The sequence below is a fragment of the Penaeus monodon genome, chromosome 9 (genome assembly GCF_015228065.2).
Source record: "Penaeus monodon isolate SGIC_2016 chromosome 9, NSTDA_Pmon_1, whole genome shotgun sequence".
NCBI lineage: Eukaryota > Metazoa > Arthropoda > Malacostraca > Decapoda > Penaeidae > Penaeus > Penaeus monodon.
This window is the reverse complement of record NC_051394.1, coordinates 12,532,623-12,558,045: the sequence shown is the minus strand read 5'-3', so window position 1 is coordinate 12,558,045 and position 25,423 is coordinate 12,532,623. Positions and strand designations below refer to the sequence as shown.

Below are 25,423 nucleotides of genomic sequence, written 5' to 3'. Positions count from 1 at the left end.
CAATCATGTTCTCTTCCTCACAGCTGATCCTGTTTACAATAACGTTCCGAGAGGACAAGACCTGTGAGAGGTTTGTGTTTTAAGCTATTTTCGTGTCCGAGGAAGCATTTTAAGGAACTTTCACTTTTCAGGCGGTTCAACAGATAACTAATCTACAAAAATTAAATGAATTTAAGGTCTGTTGAGTACTGAGTATTGGTTGAAAAAGATATCTTCTACTGGGTTGGAACGTGTGAGAAACCGTCATTCATGAAGGCATTTATTTATTTAGGTTAAATTTTGCCGGTAATTATTCTTGCTTTTCACGCTTTACAGATTTACCGTTATCAGGATGTGCATATTACCGTCAAGATTTGCAGTGGCTGGGCTTTCATATGGCCTTTTATATATAAAAGAGACTTCATTCTTTTAGTATTCTCTTTTGGCTTTTTTTTAGCAATTAGCTTCTCTTTTAACACATTATATCGTCAGTATTGTATATATTAGATTGCAATACTATATGGTATCTTCTAAAGTGAAAGGTCTTGAGTCCATGGGGAAAGGTAGACTGAAATGCTTATGTAGAAGTGTTGTATATTGGTCACTGGAGGTGTCATGAATATCGTTCTCTGGTAATTAGTTCATCTGTGTTATGAATATTGTTCTTAGGTCATTTGTGGATGAGTATTACAGAAAATGTTCTTGGGTAATTAGTTTATCCTTGTTATGAATATCTTTCTCAAGTAATTAGTGATTGTTATGATTATCATTTGTTGGTATCCATGAATATTGGTCTCTGATATCTGGTCGATGCCTTAACTCCTTATCCATCTGTACCCAACAGTGATATGGGTAAACTTTTCAGATAGTTGTCTGTTTGATGCATTGCCAGGTTAAATATAAATGACATGACACAAATACTCTTACAGAATTATTTTTACAAACTACATTTATAGCCAGAGGAATAACTATTGTTTTTCAGTTTTTCCAAACACCCATTTGGATGCAGTTTTAGAGTACACAGATTTTGAGGGATAAGATGGTATATTATGGAATTATAATTATTTTGACATTAGGATGTTAGTAAACAGTTTTCTAAATGCTCGATAAAAAACGAGACAACATTCTCTTTCAACACTATGGCTATGTGCATCGTGTGTGGCCCTAAATTATAAATAAACTATTGTCCTAAAGCATTGTATCACTCATCTCAATCTTATGATAGCCTTGTCATTGTGTGCTAATGAATGGCCAAATTGCCATTTACCAACTGTTTACATCAGCTGTTTTCTGGATATTTGTATGTTTAGTTAAATCAGTTATACCCTTGTACTGAAGTCTTTTGAAAGTTATTGTGCATTTAGAGAAGGCACTACAGTTTTTGGACATGACAGTAGGTCTATCAAGTCAGTATTTAGAAATTGATAAACTAATAAAATCCAAAACATGACCCATCTTTGAGAATTCCTCTAGAAATAAATCTTTACAGTACAGATGCACTTGCCAGCTCCCCAACTCCATGTCACAATATCTATTCAGCAATCTAAGTTTCAGGCACTGTCTGAGAGGAGGACAGTTCCTCAGTATGCACAGCACTAAGTGAACTTAGGCTCTGAGCAGTGCTTACTTCAGTCTTTTTCCTTTATTTGTGGCATTACCGTTCGTGTCTGCAGATTATTTCTTGTATGGACGGCTACAACTTTTTATTCTCTACATGTATATCATTTTCAATTTCCTCTACTGTAGTGCATCCCTATCATAAAGATTAACTAATTCTTATATTATGTATGTGTGAATGCTGTATTTTTGGCATGAGATATATATTGACAGTACATCGAAGAGATTAGTCATCAAATAAGAGACCAAGTCAAGCTCTATTTTGCCAAAACTTACTTGGAGGATGTTTGTTGACTTTAACACCATAGGACCGTGAGATGAAGAGGCAAGTCTGATAGCTGTGCATACCGTACACTATGTAGATGAGCAGATTGTAATGAAAGCACATTGTTAGGCCTATACAGTCTTATTTTACATTAGGGTATAAATCAAATTTGTTTTATGCATTTTGTCAGACCTTCCCACTCAAGCCCCTGATATCCCACAGGTCCCCCAAGCTTGTGGGATGGGGTTGCTGTTGCTAATTTGAAAAATGAAGGTTTGCACAAAAAATTAATAGCAGATTTGTTCTGACTGCTCCAGAATGCACAGGGAATTGTAAATTTTGTCTGTGAAGGTCATTTTTTTGTAGACTAAAAATGTACCAAGATGACTGCTTGGCAGTCTTTGATTTCTATCATATATTTACCAGCAGGAACTTCTTAACCTCCCAGGCAATTTTATCAAATAAGAAATCAGTTCTTTTGTATCTGTCTTGATATATATATATATATATATATATATATATATATATATATTTTTTTTTTTTTTTTTTTTTTATAAATATATTTATATTTATATTTATATTTATATATAAGGTTAAGATAAAGAATGGAGGCCATGGCATCACTTTACATTGTCCCAACAAACCCAATAGTTTTTCTTTATCTTTTAATGATCCTTGTTTCAAAATTAATCCTGTTCAAGGCAGTGGGCTAAGTCAAAGGTTAAAATAATGCAGAAAAGAGAAGAAGAAGAAAAAAAGGGTATTCAAATATCTTATAATTTATAATTCCATTCTATCTCTGCTTTGGTGTTGTTGACTTCTCGTTTATAGAAAATGTAAATATTTACAAGAGATTTGGATTGGCTTTCCAAATTGGACATTTTCTCATGATTATATTGACTGTGTTCTAACCAAATCCACTTGAAAGTTGCCTTGACGGGTGATGGATGGCCTATCATCCGAAGTCCAATATAATAGTGATACAGTGGCAGGTGATTGCTACGGTCTCCGTAGTGCTGACAAAGGCCAACAAATGGATATTCTGGCAAGAAAAAAAAATTGTAGAATTGTTGGAAGAAAGTGCAGAAGCAGTGGGTCATTACTGGATAGGACTGAAGACTGTATGCTTTCCATCTCAGATAAAAGCAAGTTTTTAGTAAGTTTAAAGAGAACAAAACCAATATGATTACAAGAAAAGAAAAAACAACACATTACCAGGGCTTTCAAAAGCCACTATGGGTTAGTAAAATTTACTTTTTTTTTCTATTACATACAAAATCACAGATATATAAGAGGTTACATGCATATGTAATTTTGGTAGCAAGTGCAATGAGAGTAAGCACATGATTGCAACAGACATCACAAACATAGAACATGAATGCTATATTGAAAACCTAAACTGCTATTCCATTATGATTAAGTTTGCCATTAGTAGGTTTATATTTTTGTCATTTTACACTAGTTTTAGGCCTACTTCCTTCTTCATCTAAGATATTGTCGGTAAATGGAATATGGCTGCTTTCAGAAAATTGATTATCTTTCAAGAAGGATAAGTCATTACTATAATAGCCATTTACCTTTAGTTCCTCTGTAGATATCCAGTGCAAAACCTGTACATTGCATAAAGAAGAAAAAGGGGAAAAAATGAAATCAGATTGAATTATAAGTTGAGTAAGAGGTTTCAGAATTACAAAGGTTATAAAGATAACTTGAGACAGTTAGAGAATATTGTTCAATGTAATGTCACTTAGAAAGGAAGCAGGAAATAATGCAGGAGTATTGATATCTTTATATATATACTTCTGAATTATGTTATTTTACTGTAATTATTAATTGCAGTACCCCCCCTAATCCCTCACTTATTGTTGTCGTGGGGGGTTTAGGAGACGAAGACTGGGGCCCAATGTAGGGGGTCACTCCTACCTTGGACCTCAGCCTCGCCTCGACTAATTTTGCATGGTCTTTTCTTCTTCCCCTTTCCTTTCCTTCTTTTCTTCATCATCCCCCTCTGTCCACTTCCTAAGGTGTGAAAGCTGAGCTGAAAGGATGGCTTTGTGTCAGTCACGGACGGCCTCTGGGAGCCATGGGCACGGTATTCCTTTGGATAATTGTCTAGCCCTTTCCCTTCATGGGGGCCCTGAGGGGTAGACCGTTTCCTCTCCCCATTTATTTCAGGCTCACCATGGCCAATAATGAAGATGTTTTACCCTTACTAGGGGCATTAAGGCTTGCCCCTTTATCAACTAGCCTACCTAAATATTATTTCTTTGGTGTCCCGACCCCAACTTCTCCTTTGACCACGGCACTGACTGATAACTAATACCACCTCCTCGATGTTTGCTGTCAACTCTGTCCATTCCGAATCATCCACCCACCTTCAGAATACACCACTTCCTCTCTCTCAACATCTTCCACCCCATCTTCTACTGCTCAGTCTTCTTCATGGTCTACCCCCACCCCCCTCTTACTTACCCCATCTTCTTCCTGCCCTCCACCTCTGCAAACCTTTTGAGTACCTTTTTTGGCCCGGCCAAATGGGATAAATACTTTGTGATTCCCCCTACAGCCCAATACTCCGACAGTGTCTCCAAAAACAAGTAGACAAAGTTCCTTTCGCAGTCTGTCTGATCATTCATGCCTTGTCACGGTTACATCTGAATCCAAAGTGCGTACACTATCTACTATGACTGACCTCACTGGTAAACCTATTCCTGCCCAACCTCACTCCTCCCTTGATACTTGTACCGGAACTGTTTCCGTCTCTCAAAATGACTATGAAAATGACTTGCTCGCATGCCTCGCTAGCAATGATGCAATGGCAGTTCAGTGGTGCACTATTCCTCCCAGAGGCCAACATAAATCCTACACCAGTATTGCCAAGATCAGCTTAGTAGACATGACCTCCCCTATGAAATTTATATTGTGAAATGTCCTGCCCTGTCAGACCATATCAACCTCTTGCCCGTCAATGTCAGAAATGTTGGCATTTTGGCACCCAACCAAATACTGTTGCTCCACACCCTAATGCCCTCTATGTGCCCAACCTGGTCATGGCCATTCAAATTGCTCTGTTCAGTCATGCACATATGCCAATTGTGGTTGCTCCCATAATGTATTTCATAGAAGCTGCCCTGCCTACAAGCTCAGATCTGAGGTAGCAGTTCTCAGATTCAAACAAGGCCTCACTCTGCGTGAGGCCAGACAAGAAGCATGCCAAAGAGGTTTTTCTCTTTCTACCTATTTGAAAACTATACTTCACTCTACTCTCTTTTCAAGAAGTCTCAGCATCTCTCCCAGTATCTCTTCCTTCTACCCTGAAACAATCTATCTCTATTACCTCTCTCCCCCAGTCAAATTCCTTTTCTAGTCTAAATCCAGATACTCCAATCTCTACCACTTCCCTGGTGCCTACCCCTCCCCCTCCCCCTCCATCTCACTCGACCTGTTGCACCAGACCACCTAAACGTTCCACTCCATCTTCTCCTACCACATCCTCTTCTACACCAACCTTCCTCTGCTCCTCAGACATCTATTCCTTCTTCTCCTCCACATAAGGAAGCCTTTGTTTTTGAGACCTCCCCACCCAACTCCTCCCTAAACCCTTGAAGACATCCAAAAGTTCATAAACATGGCTCAAGAGAAAGATCCACATCCTCATTCACCCTCTAATCCCTTTAGTCACTCTACATTCAAAGTATTTGCCAATACCCATCAGCAGATACTTTATATATATGAAACTTTTCAAAAATCAAGGAAAAGGGTCAACAGATGAGATAGGTAGGACTAATAACTGACTCCTTGGTGACTAAGCACTTGTAGAAACATCTATGTGTAAATACAATAAATAAATTTATATTACAGTGGGCATGGCATGTATTCTTGCCATATGTGCTGTTTGGGTTAACCATCACTGTTGCTCACATCATTTCCAGTGTCACTATTAACAAATATGTTGTTACGGTTATCATATTTCTTTATTATGGTTATTATTTGGATTATTATTATTATGATAATGATATTGATTATTTTTATCATGATTAGTAAAATGACCATTACTGTTGGTGTTCTCACAATCAGATATTAAGAGTAAGATTTGTATTAGTATTAATGTTATAGCAGGAACAAATTGCAGATGTAAAGAAGAATAGCAGTTTTACAATAGTGTACAATCATTTATACTAAAAGATGTAGAATTTACAATTTTTTATTCATTTAAGAAATCTTTAGATATAGATACAGACAAACACAGAGAAATACTGCTATAATTTTTTCAGTTCTGATTACCTTGGATATACCTTACATCTCTTGTGAATTATGTAAATGTAGATATACTAAGTTACTGAAAATCATTTGCAAAATCAGTTCCTTAATGTTTCATATATGTTTTTATAAATATTGGAAAGCAAATTTTAAGGGGGGGAAATCAGTCAGCTATTCAAGTTTAGAGTATCATCATCTATTATATTGAGAGGCACCTGTTGATGCAGACAAAATGATAGATATGTAAATTGATTATTGGCAAAGCTGTTATGGATAACAAACAGCAGATATTTGTAGAATTTGTAAGCACAGTGCAGTGGTTTGCTTGTTCACATAATTGAGCTGATGCTACATTTACAGAATCATTATTGGTTGTGAAGTTTAAAAGGAAAAATATTTGAGATGAAAGAAATGAAATTGAAGTAAATATAAGAAGGGACTGCTGAAGCTAAGAAAAATTATGTATCGATCTTGTGTGAAGATTTGCTACGATAGGTTTTTGGTGTCAGTGACCGTTTTGTTCTCATCCTTCATTCAGCATTTTTCCGAGTAGGCCTAGGAGTTGCATAATCCTTTCATGATTTTGTAATAGTGTTCAATTTGTTTTTTTCTAAATTTCAGGTATTTTTATTTATGGGCTCAACATTTTCTGCTTGTGACGATTACTTTCTCTGGTTGTTAGTCTGAATTACGAAAAATGGAAGGCTATCACTACTCAGTGACATTGTCTAACAAATATGATATGTTACTGTCAATATAACTCATGTGTTCATATTGATAACGAAACAGAAATGTGATAATAAACACTACGTGTCTCCTTAGGTCAGTGTAGGAAAGAGATTCTGTACAGTAACGTAAGGTAAGGGAAACGTATTCTGTGATTCTTTTGATGCATTTCTTGCAGGACAGGAAGGAATTATTCTTAAACTATTGAGAAATTGATAGTTAAACATGTGAAATATGTAAAGCTGATATGTTTGTAAAAGATTTATTTTAACCTATGAAGTCTAACAACAAGCAATTGTTTGTAGCTACTTTTGATTTTTTTATTAGAGTTTACTCATTTAGATAGACTATAGAATCAAAATAACTCTGTACCTTTTTTCTTTTTCTTTCTTTCTTTTTTCTCTCTTTCTCTTGTCAATGGGAGGTAGGGAGTTGTGAGCGAGAAATTCTGGTAGTTTAGCGAGTTTTTTCTTGCTACACTCCACAAGCTTGACCTCCATTCCCCAGCTCCCTGAGCCTCTTCATGGCACCTCTTTTGACAAGTGGGTAAGATATTATATAAGTATAAGATAGGGTAAGAAATATATAAGTATAAGATATGGTAAGATAATATATAAGTAGGGTAAGATAATTGTAGTATAGATATGGAGATAATATAAGTATAAGTGTAGATAATATATTAGTATAAGATAGGGTAAGATAATATATAAGTATAAGATAGGGTAAGATAATATATAAGTATAAGATAGGAATTCTCATGATATATGGCATATACACTCCCCTCAGATATTTTTATTTCCCCAATGCTTTTGTATTTCTTTGTCTCCTTGACCCAGTCATATAAGTAGCCACCTTTTTATGTAAATGAACTTAGCAAGTATGAATTCAGAATTCTCATAACGTATGGCATGCGCAACCTCTTCCCCCCCTCTCTTCTTAGCACAAACAACCCCCTATGCCCCTGGTACCCCCTTCCCTTAGTACCCCTTTAAGATTATTAGCTTCCACAGGATTTGGTATTTTCTTTTAATGGATGAGTAAATTCAAACTACAAACACCAGAGATTGAGATTGGTCAAGGTCATATAGAAGAGTTAATGCATTTTGTGTCTGTGCTGGAAGGCAAGGTTGATGAATTGCTCCCCTTTAGGGTCTAAACTCTATTAATAGAATGAATAAACCTTAGTAAGTAATATATGTATATATAATGTATATATGTATATATGTATATATATTATTATATATGTATATGTATATATGTATTATATATATGTATATATGTATATATATATATGTATATATATATATGTATATATATATATGTATATATATATATATTATATATTATATAATGTATATATATATATATATATTAATATATATGTATTTTTTTTTTTCCTTCTTTTTTTTTCTTTCTTTTTTTTCTTTTTCTTTTTCTTTTTCCTATTCTATTTTGAAGCTTTTGTATTTAAATTGTGTAATAAAAGTAGTATCCTCATTAGGTTACTGAGGTTGAAGTGACCCAATATTTAGAAAGCTCAGTATTTGTAAAAGTATTTATTATTGCTGTCACAGTGATAGAATTAGGTTGCAAAAATGGATGATTAGTCTTCAATCCATGATAAGTAATTTTAGGGCCATGTTATCTTAGTTTATCTACCTCAGACATTGTTAACAAAGTTGTTTATCCTCTTTCTTCATCTTCCTTTCTCATGATTAAATACCGAGCCCGTCTCTCCCTCATATATCATTTCTTGTAACAGCAGTGTTTTTAGTCTGTTGTTGATTTATTGCAAACTGTAAGTAATAAGGACTTGTGAATGATGTGTCTGAATTTTGTGTGGATAAACTTGGGTGGTTAACCCAATCACCCCGGATTTATGTTCTGTCCCTTGTAGGTTTTTGTGAATTTTGTTACATACAGATGGCTCCACATGTGCTCAGCCTCCAAGGAGTCTATCAGTAGGCCCTACTGACTGATCTTGATTTCCCCATTCCTTGAATTGGCGGGAAAATGCGTTTTTCCTTTTAATACAATTGATATCAATACTGTTATTATTGTTATTGATGTTATGATTATTAAAGTATTATCAAAATCTTGTTAACATTTAAGACAATGAAATAATGCAAAAGATCCTTTCCAAAAGTCAAGGAAAAGGGTAAACAGGTGAGAAAGGTAGGACTAATAAGTGACCCCTTGATGACTAAGCATTTGTAGAGCCATCTATGTGTGAATACAATAAATAAACCTGTGTTACAGTGGGCATGGCATGTATTCTTGCCAAACATGGCGATTGGGTTAAGGTTGTTTGAAGACTTACTGTGTTAATGTGGTAAATATATTGGACCTCTAATATTTTACTATGCAATAAATCTTTTCCTGAAAGTGATATGGTTACATTAATTTGACTACAATCTGTCTTAGAACTTTTGAAGAAGTCAGGCTCACACATATATGAGAGGGGATTCTGAAGGCAGCAATTTTGGCAGTTGTGAGAATTGCAGTTATTATAAGAAAACAGAGTTATAGATGTTCATAGCTATTCCCTTTTTTTTATAGAATTTTGGAAAAAAGAAGAAGAATGTGTGTATTATTTATGTGTCCTTTATTTCCTCCTCCTCCTCCTCCTCATTCTCATTATCTTTCTTTTCTTCTTTCTCTTCCAGCTCCCCCCTCTTCTCCTCAATTTCCTCCTCCCCCTCTCTCTCCTTCTTTTTCTTCTCCTCCTGCTTCACTTTATCATCATCATCAATCATATATGATGCTATTTTATAGGCTTATAGGAAAGTAGCAGCTTTATGTAACAAAATGGTAATTAATAGAATTGTGTACTATTAAATTGTCAAGTCCTATAACTTTTGTGATAAAGACTTGGTTCAAGTCCACAATAAAAGAGAGAGAGAGAGAGAGAGAGAGAGAAGAGAGAAGAGAGAGAGAGAGAAGAGAGAGAGAGAGAAGAGAGAGAGAGAGAGAAAAAGAGAGAGGAGAGAGAAAAAGAGAGAGAGGAGAGAGAAAAAGAGAGAGAGGAGAGAGAAAAAGAGAGAGAAGAGAGAGAAAAAGAGAGAGAGGAGAGAGAGAGAGAGAGGAGAGAGAAAAAGAGAGAAGAGAGAGGGGAAAAGAAAAGAGAAAAGAGAGAGAGAGAGAGAAAAGAGAGGAGAGAGAGAGAGAAAAGAGAAAAGATAGAGAAGAGGAAGAGAGAGAGAAAGAAAGAGATGAGGACGAGAGAGAGAAGAGAGAGAGAGAAGAGAGAGAAAAGAGAGAGAGAGAAAAAAAGCAGAGAGAGAGAGAGAAAGAGAGAGAAAGCCAGAGACAAAAGAGAGAGAGAGAGAGAAAAAGAGAGAGAGTAAGAAAAAGTAATAAAAGAGAAAGGAGGATAAGAAAAGAGAAGAGAGAAGAGAAGCTGAATAGAGATAAGGTAAGTTGAGATTTAAAGAGTTTTTCATGAAATAAAGTTTGAAATATAACACTCATTACAAGTAATTACTCTGCGCATGGTGTCATAATTGCAGTGAGAATGCTATAGGTCTGAAATTTGAAAATGATTGCAATAATCTTTCCGAAGTGATATGGTTACATTAATTTGACTACAATCTGTCTTAGAACTGTTGAAGAAGTCAGGCTCACACATATATGAGAGGGGATTCTGAAGGCAGCAATTTTGGCAGTTGTGAGAATTGCAGTTATTATAAGAAAACTGAGTTATAGATGTTCATAGCTATTCCCTTTTTTTATAGAATTTTGGAAAAAAGAAGAAGAATGTGTCTCTATTATTTCTGTGTCCTTTATTTCCTCCCCCTCCTCCTCTTCCTCCTCATTCTCATTATCTTTCTTTTCTTCTTTCTCTTCCAGCTCCCCCCTCTTCTCCTCAATCTCCTCCTCCCCCTCTCTCTTCATCTTTTTCTTCTCTTCCTGCTTCACTTTATCATCATCATCAATCATATATGATGCTATTTAATAGGCTTATAGGAAAGTATCAGCTTTATGTAACAAAATGGTAATTAATAGAATTGTGTATTATTAAATTGTTCTACCCTTGTTAAGTCCTATAACTTTTGTGATAAAGACTTGGTTCAAGTCCACAATAAGAGAGAGAGAGAGAGAGAGAGAGAGAGAGAGAGAGAGAGAGAGAGAGAGAGAGAGAGAGAGAGAGAGAGAGTAAAAAAAAATATTAATGATAAATATCAGTCTATTATGTTAATAGCCTGAATGTTAAATTTCATTTTAATGTTCTTGTCAATCTTTTTATATATTTTTTCTCATGAATATCAAGTTTTGAAATTCATAACACTCATTTACAAGTAATTACTCCTGCGCATGGTGTCAATAATTGCAGTGAGAATTGCTATAGGTCCTGAAATTTGACAAGTAGATTGTGACAGATATTCCACTTGGTATTGGCTTCTTGCTTCTAAAAATTACTTGTTACTTGTTACTACAAAGTTCAAAACAGAGTAAATTGTTGTTCTAAGTGATGTAGGTTCAACTCAGTTTTGATACCCCCTACATGTGTGAACTCTTCTGTAGAACCAACAGGAATTTTGATTTGTCATTAGAGTTTTATAATATGTAATGTGGTATCATTGGAGCTTTTTAAAATTTAATTGCTTGATGTTCATGAAAGAATATAATTCTTCTTTGTATGAGATTGTTTTTGAATGGCAGAACGGGGATATTGTCTGATACACATACATCAAAAGAGGAGGAGGAGAATAACAGTGAAGAGAAAGAAGAAAAAGAAAATAATAACTATGTAGTCTGTCCCTTGTTATATAGTTGTCATATGCACAAAGATCTCCAAGTGTATTTAGCTATTTCTTATAATGCTAGCTTGTTAGACCTTACATTTACTTACATAAATCTGGAGTAACTTTGAATGTATGTAAATGATAATTGTAAATGCTTCATATTACCGTCCTGTATGAATTATTATGATAAGACCAAAATTTGATGAGTTCATACTTGTAGAAAGGGTATGAATGAGAATAAATATGCACTGTGAAGAAATTTATTCTCATTCATAAATTTTCTGCAAAGTTTGATGCCATAACCTGTATGTATTACTGCACAGTAAATTGTCCTCATTTGCATAAATAAGCATAGGGCACCTTTTTTCAAATGGGGCAAGTCATGGTTATTATTATTATTTCCATTTGGAGGAGAGGGAATTATGAAATTTTTAGCAGATGTAGCCATTTTCATAAGGACTTCTTGATACTTTTGTCTAGAGTCCACCAAATGTTTGTATTAAAAATAGAATAATAACCTTAAATCAGATTTCCAGCCATAAAAAGGAATAAATCAATAGATAAGTAGGAATAAACTCAGGGTAGATAAAAGAAGAGAGTTAGCTTGTAAAATGACATAAAAGTGAACCGGAATCTGTTTAAGGCTTGAGTTGCCAGAGTACATATGCTTTGCAAAAACAAAGCAAGAAATGCAACTGTTGGGAGAGCATATTTTGGCTAATCTCTCTTAGTCTCATGGACACTCAAGTTCAATAACACAGTGACTTGATTAAAATTCTTAAGTATTTGCAAACTTTGACTGTAAGAAAAGATAAATTTGTATCAGTATTGGAAATTGTGCTTTGTGTGCCATGATATCGTCAGCTCTTGTAATGTTGAATTGTATTAAATTTGAGATTTTTTTTTTTTTAGGGGTGGTGAGGGAAATTGTAAATATTACATCAGATATATTGTCTAATGTAAAATTATCACCTGATTTTTTTTTTTTTTTTTTTTTTTTTAGAATTATAACAAAACACAAATGAGGTCAACAATTTGTCTTGCTATAACTGGTTTTGTTTAATTTTATTTTATTTTACCTCTCGCCTTTCTAATCATAACACTGCACTATTGATTTTTAACTTTTGGAATTGTATATGTAGGTTTTTTCATGAAACTGTCCTTGAAAATAGAAAGCGTACCTATCTTTCTCTTTTGACAGGTGTATATTTTTTTGTTTCATGAAATCTGTCTTACATTTCTTTTAACTTTGTATTATATACTTTTATCATTATTTTTGCATTGGATGCAGAGGATATATGCATGTGTAGTCTACTGCATATGCATAGTATTTATAAATACATTATAAGTTGTGTATGGTACAAATCACTGAGATATAAATTCTTGATTGCCTAAGAGCCCTATACATAACATGAAAGGTGAAATGACCATGCTGAAAAGCCTGAGTCAAACCTGTGTAAACACTGATTCACCAACTCATGGAGGTCTTCAAAAAGTGGGTAATACGCAGCTGAAACGTGAGCCAAAGACAGAAAGTGAGTTTGTGGTTGCTCAGATCAAAGAAAATCAAGGTTTCAAATAGTACTGCCCTTTACAGAAATAAAGCAAGAATTATAAAACAGGACTGCAATCATTCCAACCTCCAGTTATTATCCACAGTCAAGCGCTGGTGGCTAATGGCATGTAGAAGGGATCAGCTGTGATCATTGTCAGTACTTTTTGGTATGGGTTTCATAAAAATACACATTTCCACGAGAACTTAGTGACAGGCAATGGCAGTGTTAGGCAGTTGGTCTGATGAGTTTAGAATTGTATTATAGAGATAAAATTATTGAAATGACACACTTTTTTAGCTTGTGTAGATATGAATGCTCATGATCTTTTTCACAGTTTTCTGGTATATATTAAAGCTGTGAATTCAAAGTGTTTTCACATTTTGACTCTCCCGCATTTTGTTTCCGGTAAACTACATAAAAAATTGAATACTGTATATATTTCATTTGCTACATTGGTTCTTTTATGGTTTCCAGAAAAAAATTTTATCCTCAGATATATAAATGAACAAAAGTCATAAATGTATAAACATTTTCTCATAAGAGAACCACACAATCTGGTGCTTGGATCCATATGGCGTGAGGGTTGACCAGTTGGTTAATTTTGATAAAAACGTTTAAATATGAAAGGTTCAACAGAGCACTAATCTTTTTAATTGGAATGCATCCTGCAGCAGTATAATTTTCAGTATTTTTTTTACGTAACAGATCTAGGAAACTCAACCTTTTTATCATATCCATGGTCTCCTGAAAAGCGTGAGAAAAAAATAAAGGTCCTTATTAATTATATTTTCTTTTTTTCCCGCAGGTCAGAGGGTGAGAGATGAGATAGCAAAGGCCTGGAAAAGAATCAGCCAGGATGAAGATCACAGTATGGAGTGTCTTGAGTGGCAAGGCCTCAGGCCACATCGTTATAAATGTACCTGAAACTCACACAATTGGCGATATCCTGGATAAGTTTTTAAATTTTAAGGCGAGTGATTTCTAGTATGTGTATGTGTGAGTATGGATATGTATGTCAAGAGATTTCAATGTATTGAAATTACCATTTTGAAAACAATTCTGGGGACTTGAACTCTATGCCTTTTCAGGGCGCTCCAAAATGCCCAGGATATGTGATGCGGAGCAGTGACAACCTTGCACTCAACCCACGCAAGACATTAAAACAGTCAAGCATTCAGGATGGGGATACTCTCACACTTGGCCTCTCAGGTATGCCCAGGAGAGGATTCTCTAATGCCCTCTGTTCATGTTGATTGTTGTCATTCAGAGGGTTAGTAGAGGTAGATGAATGTACTACTATGACTGATATTCTCTTGACAGGCCTGTACTTATTGCTTCAAGTAAATCTATTAATGTCTGGGTGTATGAGGAAGTCTGTATAGTAGTTTTATTAAAAAGTATATACATTTTTGGGCTTGCATGTAAGGTTATTTATTTTAACTAAGAATAATGAATTGATGCCTTTGTAACACTTTTTGGGTAATTTTGACACTTCCTCTGTTGCAATCCAGAGTCATGATTTGACTCTGAAAGGAGAAAATTCAAATCATATTCTTAAATATCTTATTTTTGCATAGACTTTTCTGCAGCACAGAAGGCCTCTACTCTCAGCTGGAGTGATTGCCAGATGTGCAATGTAAGACAACTGATAAAAAGGAGTCGTATATATAGGGTTGTCAAGAGTAAGTCTTTTTATATATTTTTCTCTAGTATATCACAATTTGGGGAATGCAGTTTAAATGCACCTTGTTAACAGATCTCATTTACATGTACCTGGTTAATACATCCATCCCTTTAAATGTGCTGTGCAAGTTTGCATGCTTTATAGGATATAGACACGTCCACAATGATAATGCAGCGGATTTATTGATCATATTAGATGTAGAAATATTACATCAATACACTGATTGTAAAAGCCCCTTCTGTAACACTAACTTCTTATTAGAATTTTTTGTTTAAATTGTACTGACTTATCCTGGTAAATAACAGAATCACATGGACATAAAAGCAAGAATATGGATTTTAAACAATTGCTAATCTAATGAATTGGCTTGTTAATATGCATGGGTGATCTCTTTGTAGACATGTTTTTGTAATTATCCGAAGACATTTGTGCAAGTCCACACTGGAAGCACAAAACCAATAGTCTCTTTATTCAGGTTATTTTCCTCAGTTACTGGTGTTTAACATTTGCAATGCATGTTAAAAACAAATCTACATTCTCTCTCTCTCTCTCTCTCTCTCTCTCTCTCTCTCTCTCTCTCTCTCTCTCTCTCTCTCTCTCTCTCTCTCTCTCTCTCTCTCTCTCTCTCTCTCCCTCCCTCCCTCCCTCCCTCCCTCCCTCCCTCCCCCTCCCCACTCCCCCTCCCTCCCTCCCTCCCTCTGTCCCTTCTCCTGCCATCCTTCCCTCTAATGCTTTTGTAGTTTGTTTGGTTAAAAGATTTTGAAGGCAATAAACTTGGGACATGCATCAACACATTCCAGTCAGACATACCTATCTAAATAGACACCAAGCTATATGGCCACATTAGCCATATAGGCTAAAGAAAAGTGTCATATTCATTTTGTATTCATTTCCAAGATGCAGGCTGGACATATTTTTCATTAGAGTAAAAGAATCACTGACTGTAAACAGCTGCCACATGAACCATGTAACTTAGCTAATATTATGTTGATTAATATGTCCTGTAAGATAATACATTTATGTGTGAAAGAATAAGAGAGAAAAAAAATAGAAATTACCAAAACAAAGAAGTAAGAAGTGATTCACAATATTTGGCTTTTATAGATAGGCATGAAGAAGACAAAGTTATTAAAAATTGTGGCCTTAAATGATAAATTTAACATGGATTGTGATGAAAGATTAACCCTGTTTGCATTAAAAGGAAAAGGAAATGTTTTTAACTGTGCAAAAATGAAATAAAACTTGCAACCCATTAAGAAGAGTAATGGGTTGTAGGAAACACAGATCATACCTTGATGGGCTATTGAATCTGGGGTAAAATAAAAGCCATGTCCTTTTTTGTGTGAGCACCTCATGTGGCTTGTTAACGTTATGTATTTCTAATAATATTTTGTAATCTTCACAGTATACTGTAATTGCTTCAGGTTGTCCAAAATTATTAACATTTCTTTATATATTGTAAATTTTATATGTTATACACAAATATGCATAAAAAAGAATATAACCACACTGAGTAACTATGATATTTATGCTTCAGACTTGAAAGAAAGCCTTCTTCTTCTTCTTCTTCTTCTTCTTCTTCTTCTTCTTCTTCTTCTTCTTCTTCTTCTTCTTCTTCTTCTTCTTCTTCTTCTTCTTCTTCTTCTTCTTCTTCTTCTTCTTCTTCTTCTTCTTCTTCTTCTTCTTCTTCTTCTTCTTCTTCTTCTTCAAATATATAATATGTCATTAAAGGAGGGCACTAAGCACAGAATTACAGTCTGCAAACTATCATCTATGGATAAGATATGGGGAGCTCTTGATTATTATCCATGCTCTTGCTTTGGTAATAGACCGAAATGTAAATAATATTCACAGTATTTTACTAGTGATAAAGTATCATTTTTAGGTGATGCAACCCTTATAGTGTGGGATATTTTGATTTCAGTAAGTTTGATAATGGGACAAATAAACATATATCAGATATTCTTGAAATTAATTCTTATTGCTGGAAATAAATTCTGTTACGTCATTAATGCAAAAACAAAAACTACACAACAGATATTATTAACCCATTGGATCTGGGTGCCTCATGGCTGCACGTGGCCCAAAATCTGGTTGTTAAGCTTACATAAGTGGTGACTCTCCTACATGTGTGGCTTGTAGGCCTTGCCCACCAGTGGTGGGCATTAATAGGATCCTGAACATGGAAATACTGTTCTCCCTAGAGCCAGTGCTCTTCCAGCCTTGGCTCACAAGTAGTGCATTCCACTCCTTTATAATGCAGGAGCTTTGTGCAAATGTGGTAAGTCATTCCCTCTTGGGCCATTCCTATTACCTGAGTCTTCTGCCAAATTTTTCATTACAGTATATTCCCATTGTTCTGGTCCTCAGCGAGATTTTTCTGTGACAGCATATTCGTGTCACCTTGCCCACAACCAAAATTTTCATGACATGACAATTATTCACCTGGATCCAATTGGTTAAGTCATGTATAAGTGATTCAATTGCATAGTTAGAGGTGCTTTATTGATTTTATTTGAGAACTGCTCCAATAAGGAATCTGGTCACCCTCTTGGTGTTCAGTAAATGATGATAAGTGATATTTCCAGAAAACATATGTTCATGTCTTTTAAGGCAAGATGTACACTTGAAGGAATTTTGATCTGTGACTGAAATCACTAGAGCAAATGCTGCACATAACAGACACTCCATAGTACTACAAGTTTTGTTTGTTACAGTTGTTGGATTGAAATACACATTGAACTTTAAAGAAGATTGAGAGTAAGTGATGCTGAAATGGATAAGTTCCTTTATTATAGAAGAAAAAGACACTGGTTAAAGAGAGGGAATGAAGCACATAGAAAGAACCCGTTGAACAAAATGGAAATGTTTGAACTTGTGGAAGAGAGGATTTTACTTAGTAGTTCTTTATCATGTGTGGAACTTTAATTACTGAGGAGAGTAGCAATTTATATAAGAATTGTAGATTTTAATTTGTGGTAAGTTGCAATACTTTCTGTTTCAGATGATGAAGAGCAAACCTTCTCCTTTGGGAGCTGGTGGACTGTGACAATTATGGCACTCTTGATCAGCATTGTGGGACTTGTAGTGATACTGTGGATGTTCTTTGAGCCTGTCATAGCTCCTCAAAAGGTAAAATTAAGTGGACTGTAGTAAATTTAAAAAGAGAAAGAATCTTATTTGGAATTGTATTTTGTTCCTTGTGTTTTCTATATCTTTGTTTACTATTTTTCATCAGTTTGGTGTGGTAATGGATGCAGGATCATCACACAGTGAAATATTTGTCTTCACATGGAGAGGTGACAAACCCCTTGGAACTGCAGACATTAAGCTCAAGCATAGATGTTTTGTTGCAGGTATGTTAAGAGGTCAAAAGATTAAGTTCTCTGTTTTGGTGATAATTTGAAAGATACAGGGTTTATGAATACATATAATATATTTTCTGGATTGATTTTATATGCATAAGACTTTCAATTAAGTTTGTAAAAACTATTTCTAAAATTTAACTTCTTGACAAAAAATATCTTTCAAATGCAAAAAGTTTTAGCTTCTGCTTGTAAATCTGCTACACCATCATTTTTAACCATTGGATGATATGATATCATATCATGGTGAATAATCACAGACACCTGTTGGCACCTCTTTAAGTTCAGTGTTCTAATCACCAAAATGAGATCTCGCATTTAATGCCAAAGATCGGACAATTGCACAGGTGTGGAGTGGCATGAATTAATGTATTCCTATCCTTGCCTGACTTCATGGAAATTTTTACTATTTGCTTATAGGTTGAGGAAAGTTCATAGAAAATATTGAATCTCCACCAAAGAGAACTAAAAAACTTAGTAGTAATGTTAAATTTAAGCTTACTAATGCATATTTTAACTCTACCACAGTAGATTGCTACCCCTTTTGCCTGAATTAATTACCTTTATCACTATAATATTTCCTTCAAACAGGTGGTGTAAACAGCTTTGCAACCCATGCAAATGATCTGGGTAGATATTTAGGAAAGTGTCTTAGAGTGGCTGAAAATCAAGTGCCAAATCATTTGCGGAAGGAAACTCCCTTCTATGTTGGGGCTACAGCTGGTATGAGAATTCTCAGGTAAGAGTAAATTAAGATTTTATATCCATCACCTAGTATATTTTTCATGAGCATGTATTTTCTTTATTGATATACATGTAAAATTTTATACTTTAAAATTTGTTAAAGAAAATATAAACTGATTTGACAAAGAAAAATTCCAATTAAATGTGTCATGGTGATTTCGGTGCTTCCATCTATTATCAGTGGGATATTTAGGCCTATAGTTATCACTGCCAGCAAAAGGATGTGCATAGTACATTTAAAACCACTAACTGAAATAGTTGTCACAGTTAGTAAAAGGTCATTTGAAGAAAATTAATGTATTTTTAAGTGCATATTAAGTGCCTCTGTATGAGATTTAGTTTAATTTTCAAAGCAGTCTATTGAAAAAACTTATTTCTAAAACTTTTAAGTTTGTATGTTTTAAATTTTAGCCAATTATAAGGCAAAAGAAAGAATTTAACCCACTGTTTATGGATGGCATGACATGGCCACTGTAATCTTAGTATATTCATTGTCGTTACACAAAGTTGGCTCCACAAGTGCTTATTCACCAAGGAGTCAATTATTAGTCATTCATATCTCACCCATTTATCCTGTTCCTTGGATTTTGGAAAGATTCTTTTTTATTATTTTTAATAGCATTATTGATGTTAGTAGCATTATGAAAGATAAAAATTCCTGCAGTTTCAAGGAATGAGGGGAAAGTATGAGTGGTCACTAGAGCTGACTCCTAGTTGGCTGAGCACTTGTGGAGCCATCTGTGTGCAACAAAAATTCACAAAAAAAAACTATAGTGGACTAAGAAGGAAGATCAGTGGGTTAAGAAGGGTGGTATTTCACTTGCCATGGTGAAAGGCTCTGAGAGTCTACTATGACACAAAGTGTTGAAGTTAAATGTGTGATTGCACTAATTCCCATTCCATACTGGTCAAGGTATAGAATGTAATGCGTAGAAGAACTATTGAGCTAAGGTGTACATGGATGCAGAATATTTTTTCATTCAATTTCAATAGCCATATCACACTAATAGCCTATTGATCAATGATTAAAACCGTTACAGACGGGTCACATGAACTGGCATCATAACAAACTGCTTGGTCTGTGAGGTACACCTGTACATGCAGCCAGAGCGCGTGGAGTGGGACGTTCTGCTTGATGTAGCAGACTCCTGCGCCCAGTGTCTGGTCGTTGCCAGAAATCACCAGAGTTTATCACACTCGAATTTCTGTTACCCGATGGGTTAATACCATACTAGACATTAGTAATAATTTAATTGCTGTTAACCCAATATTGAAGGGAAAATGCTGTGCTCATTTTAGAATTTTTTGTGAAATGTGTCTGTACACAGATGACTGCATCTTTACATCTGCCTGATTTTAACTTTCCTTGAATTTGCAGGATTTTTTTTATTTTTTAACCAATACTATCAATATCAATGGTGTTATTTTGATTATAGACATTATAATTACTATAATGTTATTGACATTAGTAACCCAATATAAGATGACATAACATTTTCGAAAATTAAGGGAAAGGGTAAAGGTGAGACAAGTAGTACTCATAATTGGCTCATTGATAACTTAGTAGAAGTGGGGCCATCGATGTGAAACAACAGTTAATAAATTGAACTCACACTTGGCATGGCATGTACGAATGTGCCATGCCCATTGGTTTAGGGTTAAAGTTAAATTCTAGGGTATAGAAGTGTTTATGATATATATTGAAGTTCATAATTCTATTCTCAGGGATTTTGATCCAGAAGGAGCAGTTGCAGTTCTAACAACATTAAGGGACTTCTTGGAGACAAACTCAACATTTAAAGTACAACACAAGAACATTGGAATTATACCTGGTTATGAAGAAGGCACTAGTGGTTGGATAGCAGTTAATTATCTTGTTGGTTCTCTGAAGCAGGTATATTATCTTCTTTCTTTCTTCCTTTTGGAAAATATAATATTTAGATTATAGCATTTCACTTTGTACACAGCATAAAAAAAGTCATGTCTTTGACTTCAGAAGACATTTGTGTCTGAATGTTTTAACCTTTTTAATTCCAACATGAAGTGCATTTTAAGATGTTAACCTCCATTCCTCTTTGCAGGCCGAAGCATCAACCAAAGCTGCACTTGATGTGGGTGGAGCTTCAGCTCAGATAACTTCAGCTCTTAGGGAAAGTGGAAATTGGACAACCAGGAACCTTACTCTTTTTAATCAGACCCACAAGTAATAAGAGTATTTTTGTTTTGTTTTTTCCCCATATGAATTTCTTATTTTGGTATGGTAAAACATTAAGAATTTTAGTTCCAAAAAAGGTGCAGGAACTGAGGAATGAGGTTAAATCTAAGTTAATGTGATGAATAAAGAGAAGACTTTTGTCCTTTTTTTTCCAGTGTGCACTTTGTATCTGTTAATATATATTTTAACCATTTAGTAGATCTCTCAGTCTGTATCTGACTTTTATATTTTTCCTCTTTGACACTTAGCATCCAAAGTCAGTCTTTCCTCTGCTATGGAATTGGACAAGCCCAGCATCGTCACAACTTCCTCCTGTTGACTGAGAGCAAGACCAGTGGAGGGAATTCATCCAACCCAGAGGATCCTGTGGACCCTTGTTTGCCAACAGGAGCAAGTCATGAAATATCTGAATCCGACTTGAATGGTCCCTGTACACTCACTGGGGATCAGAAACCTGTGTTAGCTTCAGTGACAAAAATGAGCCAGAACAAAATGAAGAAAATTTTCAAAAATTATATGGGAAAAGGAGATGATGAAGATTTTCGCTCACATCTAGAAGAAACCTTGAAATTAGCATCAGAAGTTTTAGGAAGCGACACAAAGGAATTGGTAGCACCTCAGGTTATCAAGGGGTCTAGCAATGCTAAGGAATGTGATAAAAAAACAGAGCAGCTGTTTGATCTTCAGTATTGCAAGAAAACATTCAGATATGGTGACTGCATGAATGCAAAGCTGGTTCCTGCTGTGACTGGAGACTTGATTGTTAGTATGGTATTGACTTTTTTTTTGTAAATATATACAGTTAAGTATGGAAGTTAAGTTATCCAGTGGATAAGAAAATGTTTATTTTCAGTTAAAGACCACAGGAAAAGATAGTCAAATCTTTAAAAACTACTGTAATGCTTTCCTCTGAGTAAAACTGAAGTCAAAATATTTTTTTCAGGCATTTTCTGGCCTTTTTTACCATCTGATGCTGCTGTTACAAGTGAAGTCAGATGCTAGCTTGGATGACTACAAGGTTGCTGTTGATCATGTGTGCTCACTGGAGTCAGAAGCCTTATATGCTGCTTATCCTGGTAAGCCCAATTGAATATGAATAGAATTATGATGTGCAAGATAAGTGAGTGGCTTCCTCTCTCTTTGGCTTATGTATTCTTAGATAGAGCTGTGATAATGTTAGGATTTTGGAGGTTTATATGGATAAAACTTCATGACCATAGTTTTCTTGTCAAAATTTGTTCTGCAAAGTGGAATAGTTTCCAAATTTTTAATATTATATTCCTGGCCTCTTGCATCACCAAAAAGAGCTTATAGCAATAACTTTCAAATCTTGTAAGTCAAAAGCAAAGACATGCTGTGGATGGATAAAGCTGCTGACCAGAACACAAAGCTGATTTTATAGAATTTGTCTTGAAATTTTGTCACTTTTTTACTGGGAGAAAATTGGCAAATAAATAGAAAACATCTCATACTCTTATTATTGTTTGAAAAATAATGTATAGTGCTTCTTTCATGAATATAATGTCTCTCTCCCCCATATCAGGTGTGGACAAAGATATAGTGGAAGACTTGTGCTTTGATGGCATGTATGTGTACAAACTCCTAACAGTTGGCCTGGGTATTGACAGTTTGTCATGGAGCAATATAGACTTCAGTCATCAGGTTTGTGATTTATATTATATATATATATTTTTATTTTTTTTTTTCTCCCAGTAGGATGAGCACTTGATACAGTTTGATCTAAAGTTTCTTTTGCAAACTTAAGACTTAAAGCACAGAGTAATGGCTTTCACTTCATAAAATTGTTTTCACTCTTAATATTAAGAAAGAAAATTCAGTAAATTTTATTTAGAATTATCATTACTTTTATCTACAGGTGAAGGACATGGATATTGAATGGCCTCTGGGCTTCATGCTGAACAAGACCACCAGTTTCCCTTCTGCTCACACAGACCGTCCTCTGACTGCCACTATGTTTTCACTGTTGCTTTTCCTCTTCTCAGCATTTCTCTTCAGCGGCATACTCTTCCTACGTCACTCCATCAAGATCAGGAAGCACAGTGCCTCTTATCAAAGGTGTGACTCTCACCAAGCATAGATGCATTTGTATTATTTCATGTGCCATGCAACTAGCTGTCAATTCTACCCTTTGCTCTATGTAGCAGGTGGTTCCCTTTGCAGTGTATTTCATTTCCCCAAGATGCATGTATATTCAACCTTAAATTCAGTGACATAATCCTTGCAATCAGATTGCATGAAAGCTAACATCAAAGGGATTACATCACAAATGATAGAGTTATATATAATGCCTTATAGTCAGAGTAAACAGGATAATAAGAAAAATTTAATAGAAAAAATAGATAATGCAAACCAGTACCTTAAAAGTTAGGGGTTGTGAATTTAAGTCCAGTGATAGAACCTGTGATATATATATGCTATATATCTATAAAATAGATTATTTATCTTCTCTTTATTATCAGAAGTTAAAGCAGTCCAGTGGAAATTTGGTAATCTGCTTGATTGCTTGCTAATATGGTTTCAAATTTATAGATAATATTCAAAAAGATTGTACCTGAATTCCACCAACCTAAATCATCTCTGGGACTGGTACTACTTAAATAAGAAAGTTCTAAATATCAGAGAGTGAGTGAGTGAGTGAGTGAGTGAGTGAGTGAGTGAGTGTGTGAGTGTGTGAGTGAGTGAGTGAGTGAGTGTGTGTGAGTGAGTGTGTGAGTGAGTGTGTGAGTGAGTGAGTGTGTGTGAGTGTAAGTGTAAGTGTAAGTGTAAGTGTGAGTGTGTGTAAGTGTAAGTGTAAGTGTAAGTGTGTGTGTGTGTGTGTGTGTGTGTGTGTGTGTGTGTGTGTGTGTGTGTGTGTGTGTGTGTGTGTGTGTGTGTGTGTGTGTGTGTGTGTGTGTGTGTGTGTGTGTGTGTGTGTGTGTGTGTTTTTGGGCGGGGGTGAATTTGTGTGTGTGAATTTTTTGGTATGCATAGGCATGTGTGTGCGCGTGCGTGCGTGTATGCATGCGCGTGTGTGTGTGTGTGTACACATAATTTATTCAGATGAATATATTCAGTCCCCATCATTTGTTTTTGTTGAAAAAAATTTACTTGCTTTTATGCATGTGTAAGATAATTTATATACAAAAAATTATATTTTTATAGAAACTGTTGGTCATATAACCAAAAACATTAATGATTACACATATGACAGAATCTTATTTTGCCTTTTTCGTTCTTGAATTAATGGCATAATTTCTTTGGATGTTATACTCCACCACAATTTGTATTCCCATAATATCTGGTAGAAATGTCAGTATTACCATGATTTTTTTAAAGATTGATGCTAGAAATTTGTTTTCCATCAAATTATTTAGGGGATCGGGTGTATGTAGAGGCCTGTTTTTAGTTTGTAAACTTAAAATCTGTGCAGAGCTTTTCCTTGCAGCTTTTAAAGCATTCATTTATGCTGCTACTTCCTGAAAATGATTACTTTCTTTTTACTACAATTCAGCATTGGAAACTGACTTTTGCCAAAGAATATACAGTGTGATTATACATAAGTATGGCATAGCATGTGGATGAAATTAAAATCAAGGTCAGAGTGACTATTCCACAAGGCTTGTGCTGTTGCTCATGTCTTTTGTTTCCTCCTTGCAGGGTAATTGCAGACCATTTTGATCATGAACTCCGTAGGTTTATATGAGGATAGGAAAACTTCTTGCGGCATTTTTTAAGAGATAAGAGACATGGACTTTGGTAAATTTTTGAAGAGATCAACAGTAAAAGCATTTTGTTTCCAGATGAGATCTTGGACGCTTTCAAAATATTGGAGCTGTCCACTGGGGGTTGGGGGGGGGTAATGTGCCTGTTTTTAACTCCATTTGTCTTTCGTATGTGGTAAATGAAAATGTTCGTAAATATGTTGGAAAACTTTAGTTATTAGACTTCATATATACCTCATATATCCTGTAGAAATAAAATGTTAGTCCCTCTGTATCTTTCTTAGCTTTGGTTAATTTTCTAATTTTCGTTTTTGGTGTTGTGTAAAGTATATTTTTCTTGTATATAGATATCTAAATGCTGTTTCCTTAGAAATTCAGTTGTTTAGAGTTACTGAAGGTAGAAATGGATACCTTCAAAATCTACTCTGTTGTGATAAATGTCGATCAATTCACAGATATGTCAGATATTTTTGTAAAGAGCATTTGTAAGGTGCATGCAAGTTTACACACTTTTTGGGGATTGTGTTCAACATATTTGATACGAC

At 35.0% G+C, this 25,423-nt stretch overlaps 1 protein-coding gene across 3 annotated transcripts in view; it reads left to right on the top strand.

Moving 5' to 3' along the window:
• The window catches only part of LOC119576966 (ectonucleoside triphosphate diphosphohydrolase 8-like), a 26,275-nt gene continuing 852 nt past the window's right edge, over positions 1-25,423 (top strand). Inside the window, exons 1-14 of one of the 3 annotated variants that reach the window (XM_037924624.1) lie at positions 1-70; positions 13,954-14,118; positions 14,237-14,357; positions 14,738-14,830; positions 17,837-17,964; positions 18,071-18,188; positions 18,789-18,936; positions 20,667-20,835; positions 21,023-21,144; positions 21,405-21,918; positions 22,100-22,232; positions 22,700-22,818; positions 23,033-23,232; positions 24,814-25,423. The exon at positions 24,814-25,423 is cut by the window's right edge and continues 852 nt beyond it. In XM_037924624.1, the coding sequence (XP_037780552.1) occupies positions 14,005-14,118; positions 14,237-14,357; positions 14,738-14,830; positions 17,837-17,964; positions 18,071-18,188; positions 18,789-18,936; positions 20,667-20,835; positions 21,023-21,144; positions 21,405-21,918; positions 22,100-22,232; positions 22,700-22,818; positions 23,033-23,232; positions 24,814-24,859 (2,025 nt within the window). In that variant the 5' untranslated portion in view covers positions 1-70; positions 13,954-14,004 and the 3' untranslated portion in view covers positions 24,860-25,423. Of the gene's footprint in view, positions 71-13,953; positions 14,119-14,236; positions 14,358-14,725; positions 14,831-17,836; positions 17,965-18,070; positions 18,189-18,788; positions 18,937-20,666; positions 20,836-21,022; positions 21,145-21,404; positions 21,919-22,099; positions 22,233-22,699; positions 22,819-23,032; positions 23,233-24,813 lie in introns of all 3 variants that reach the window. The other 2 variants (XM_037924623.1, XM_037924625.1) reach the window with 2 other exon arrangements.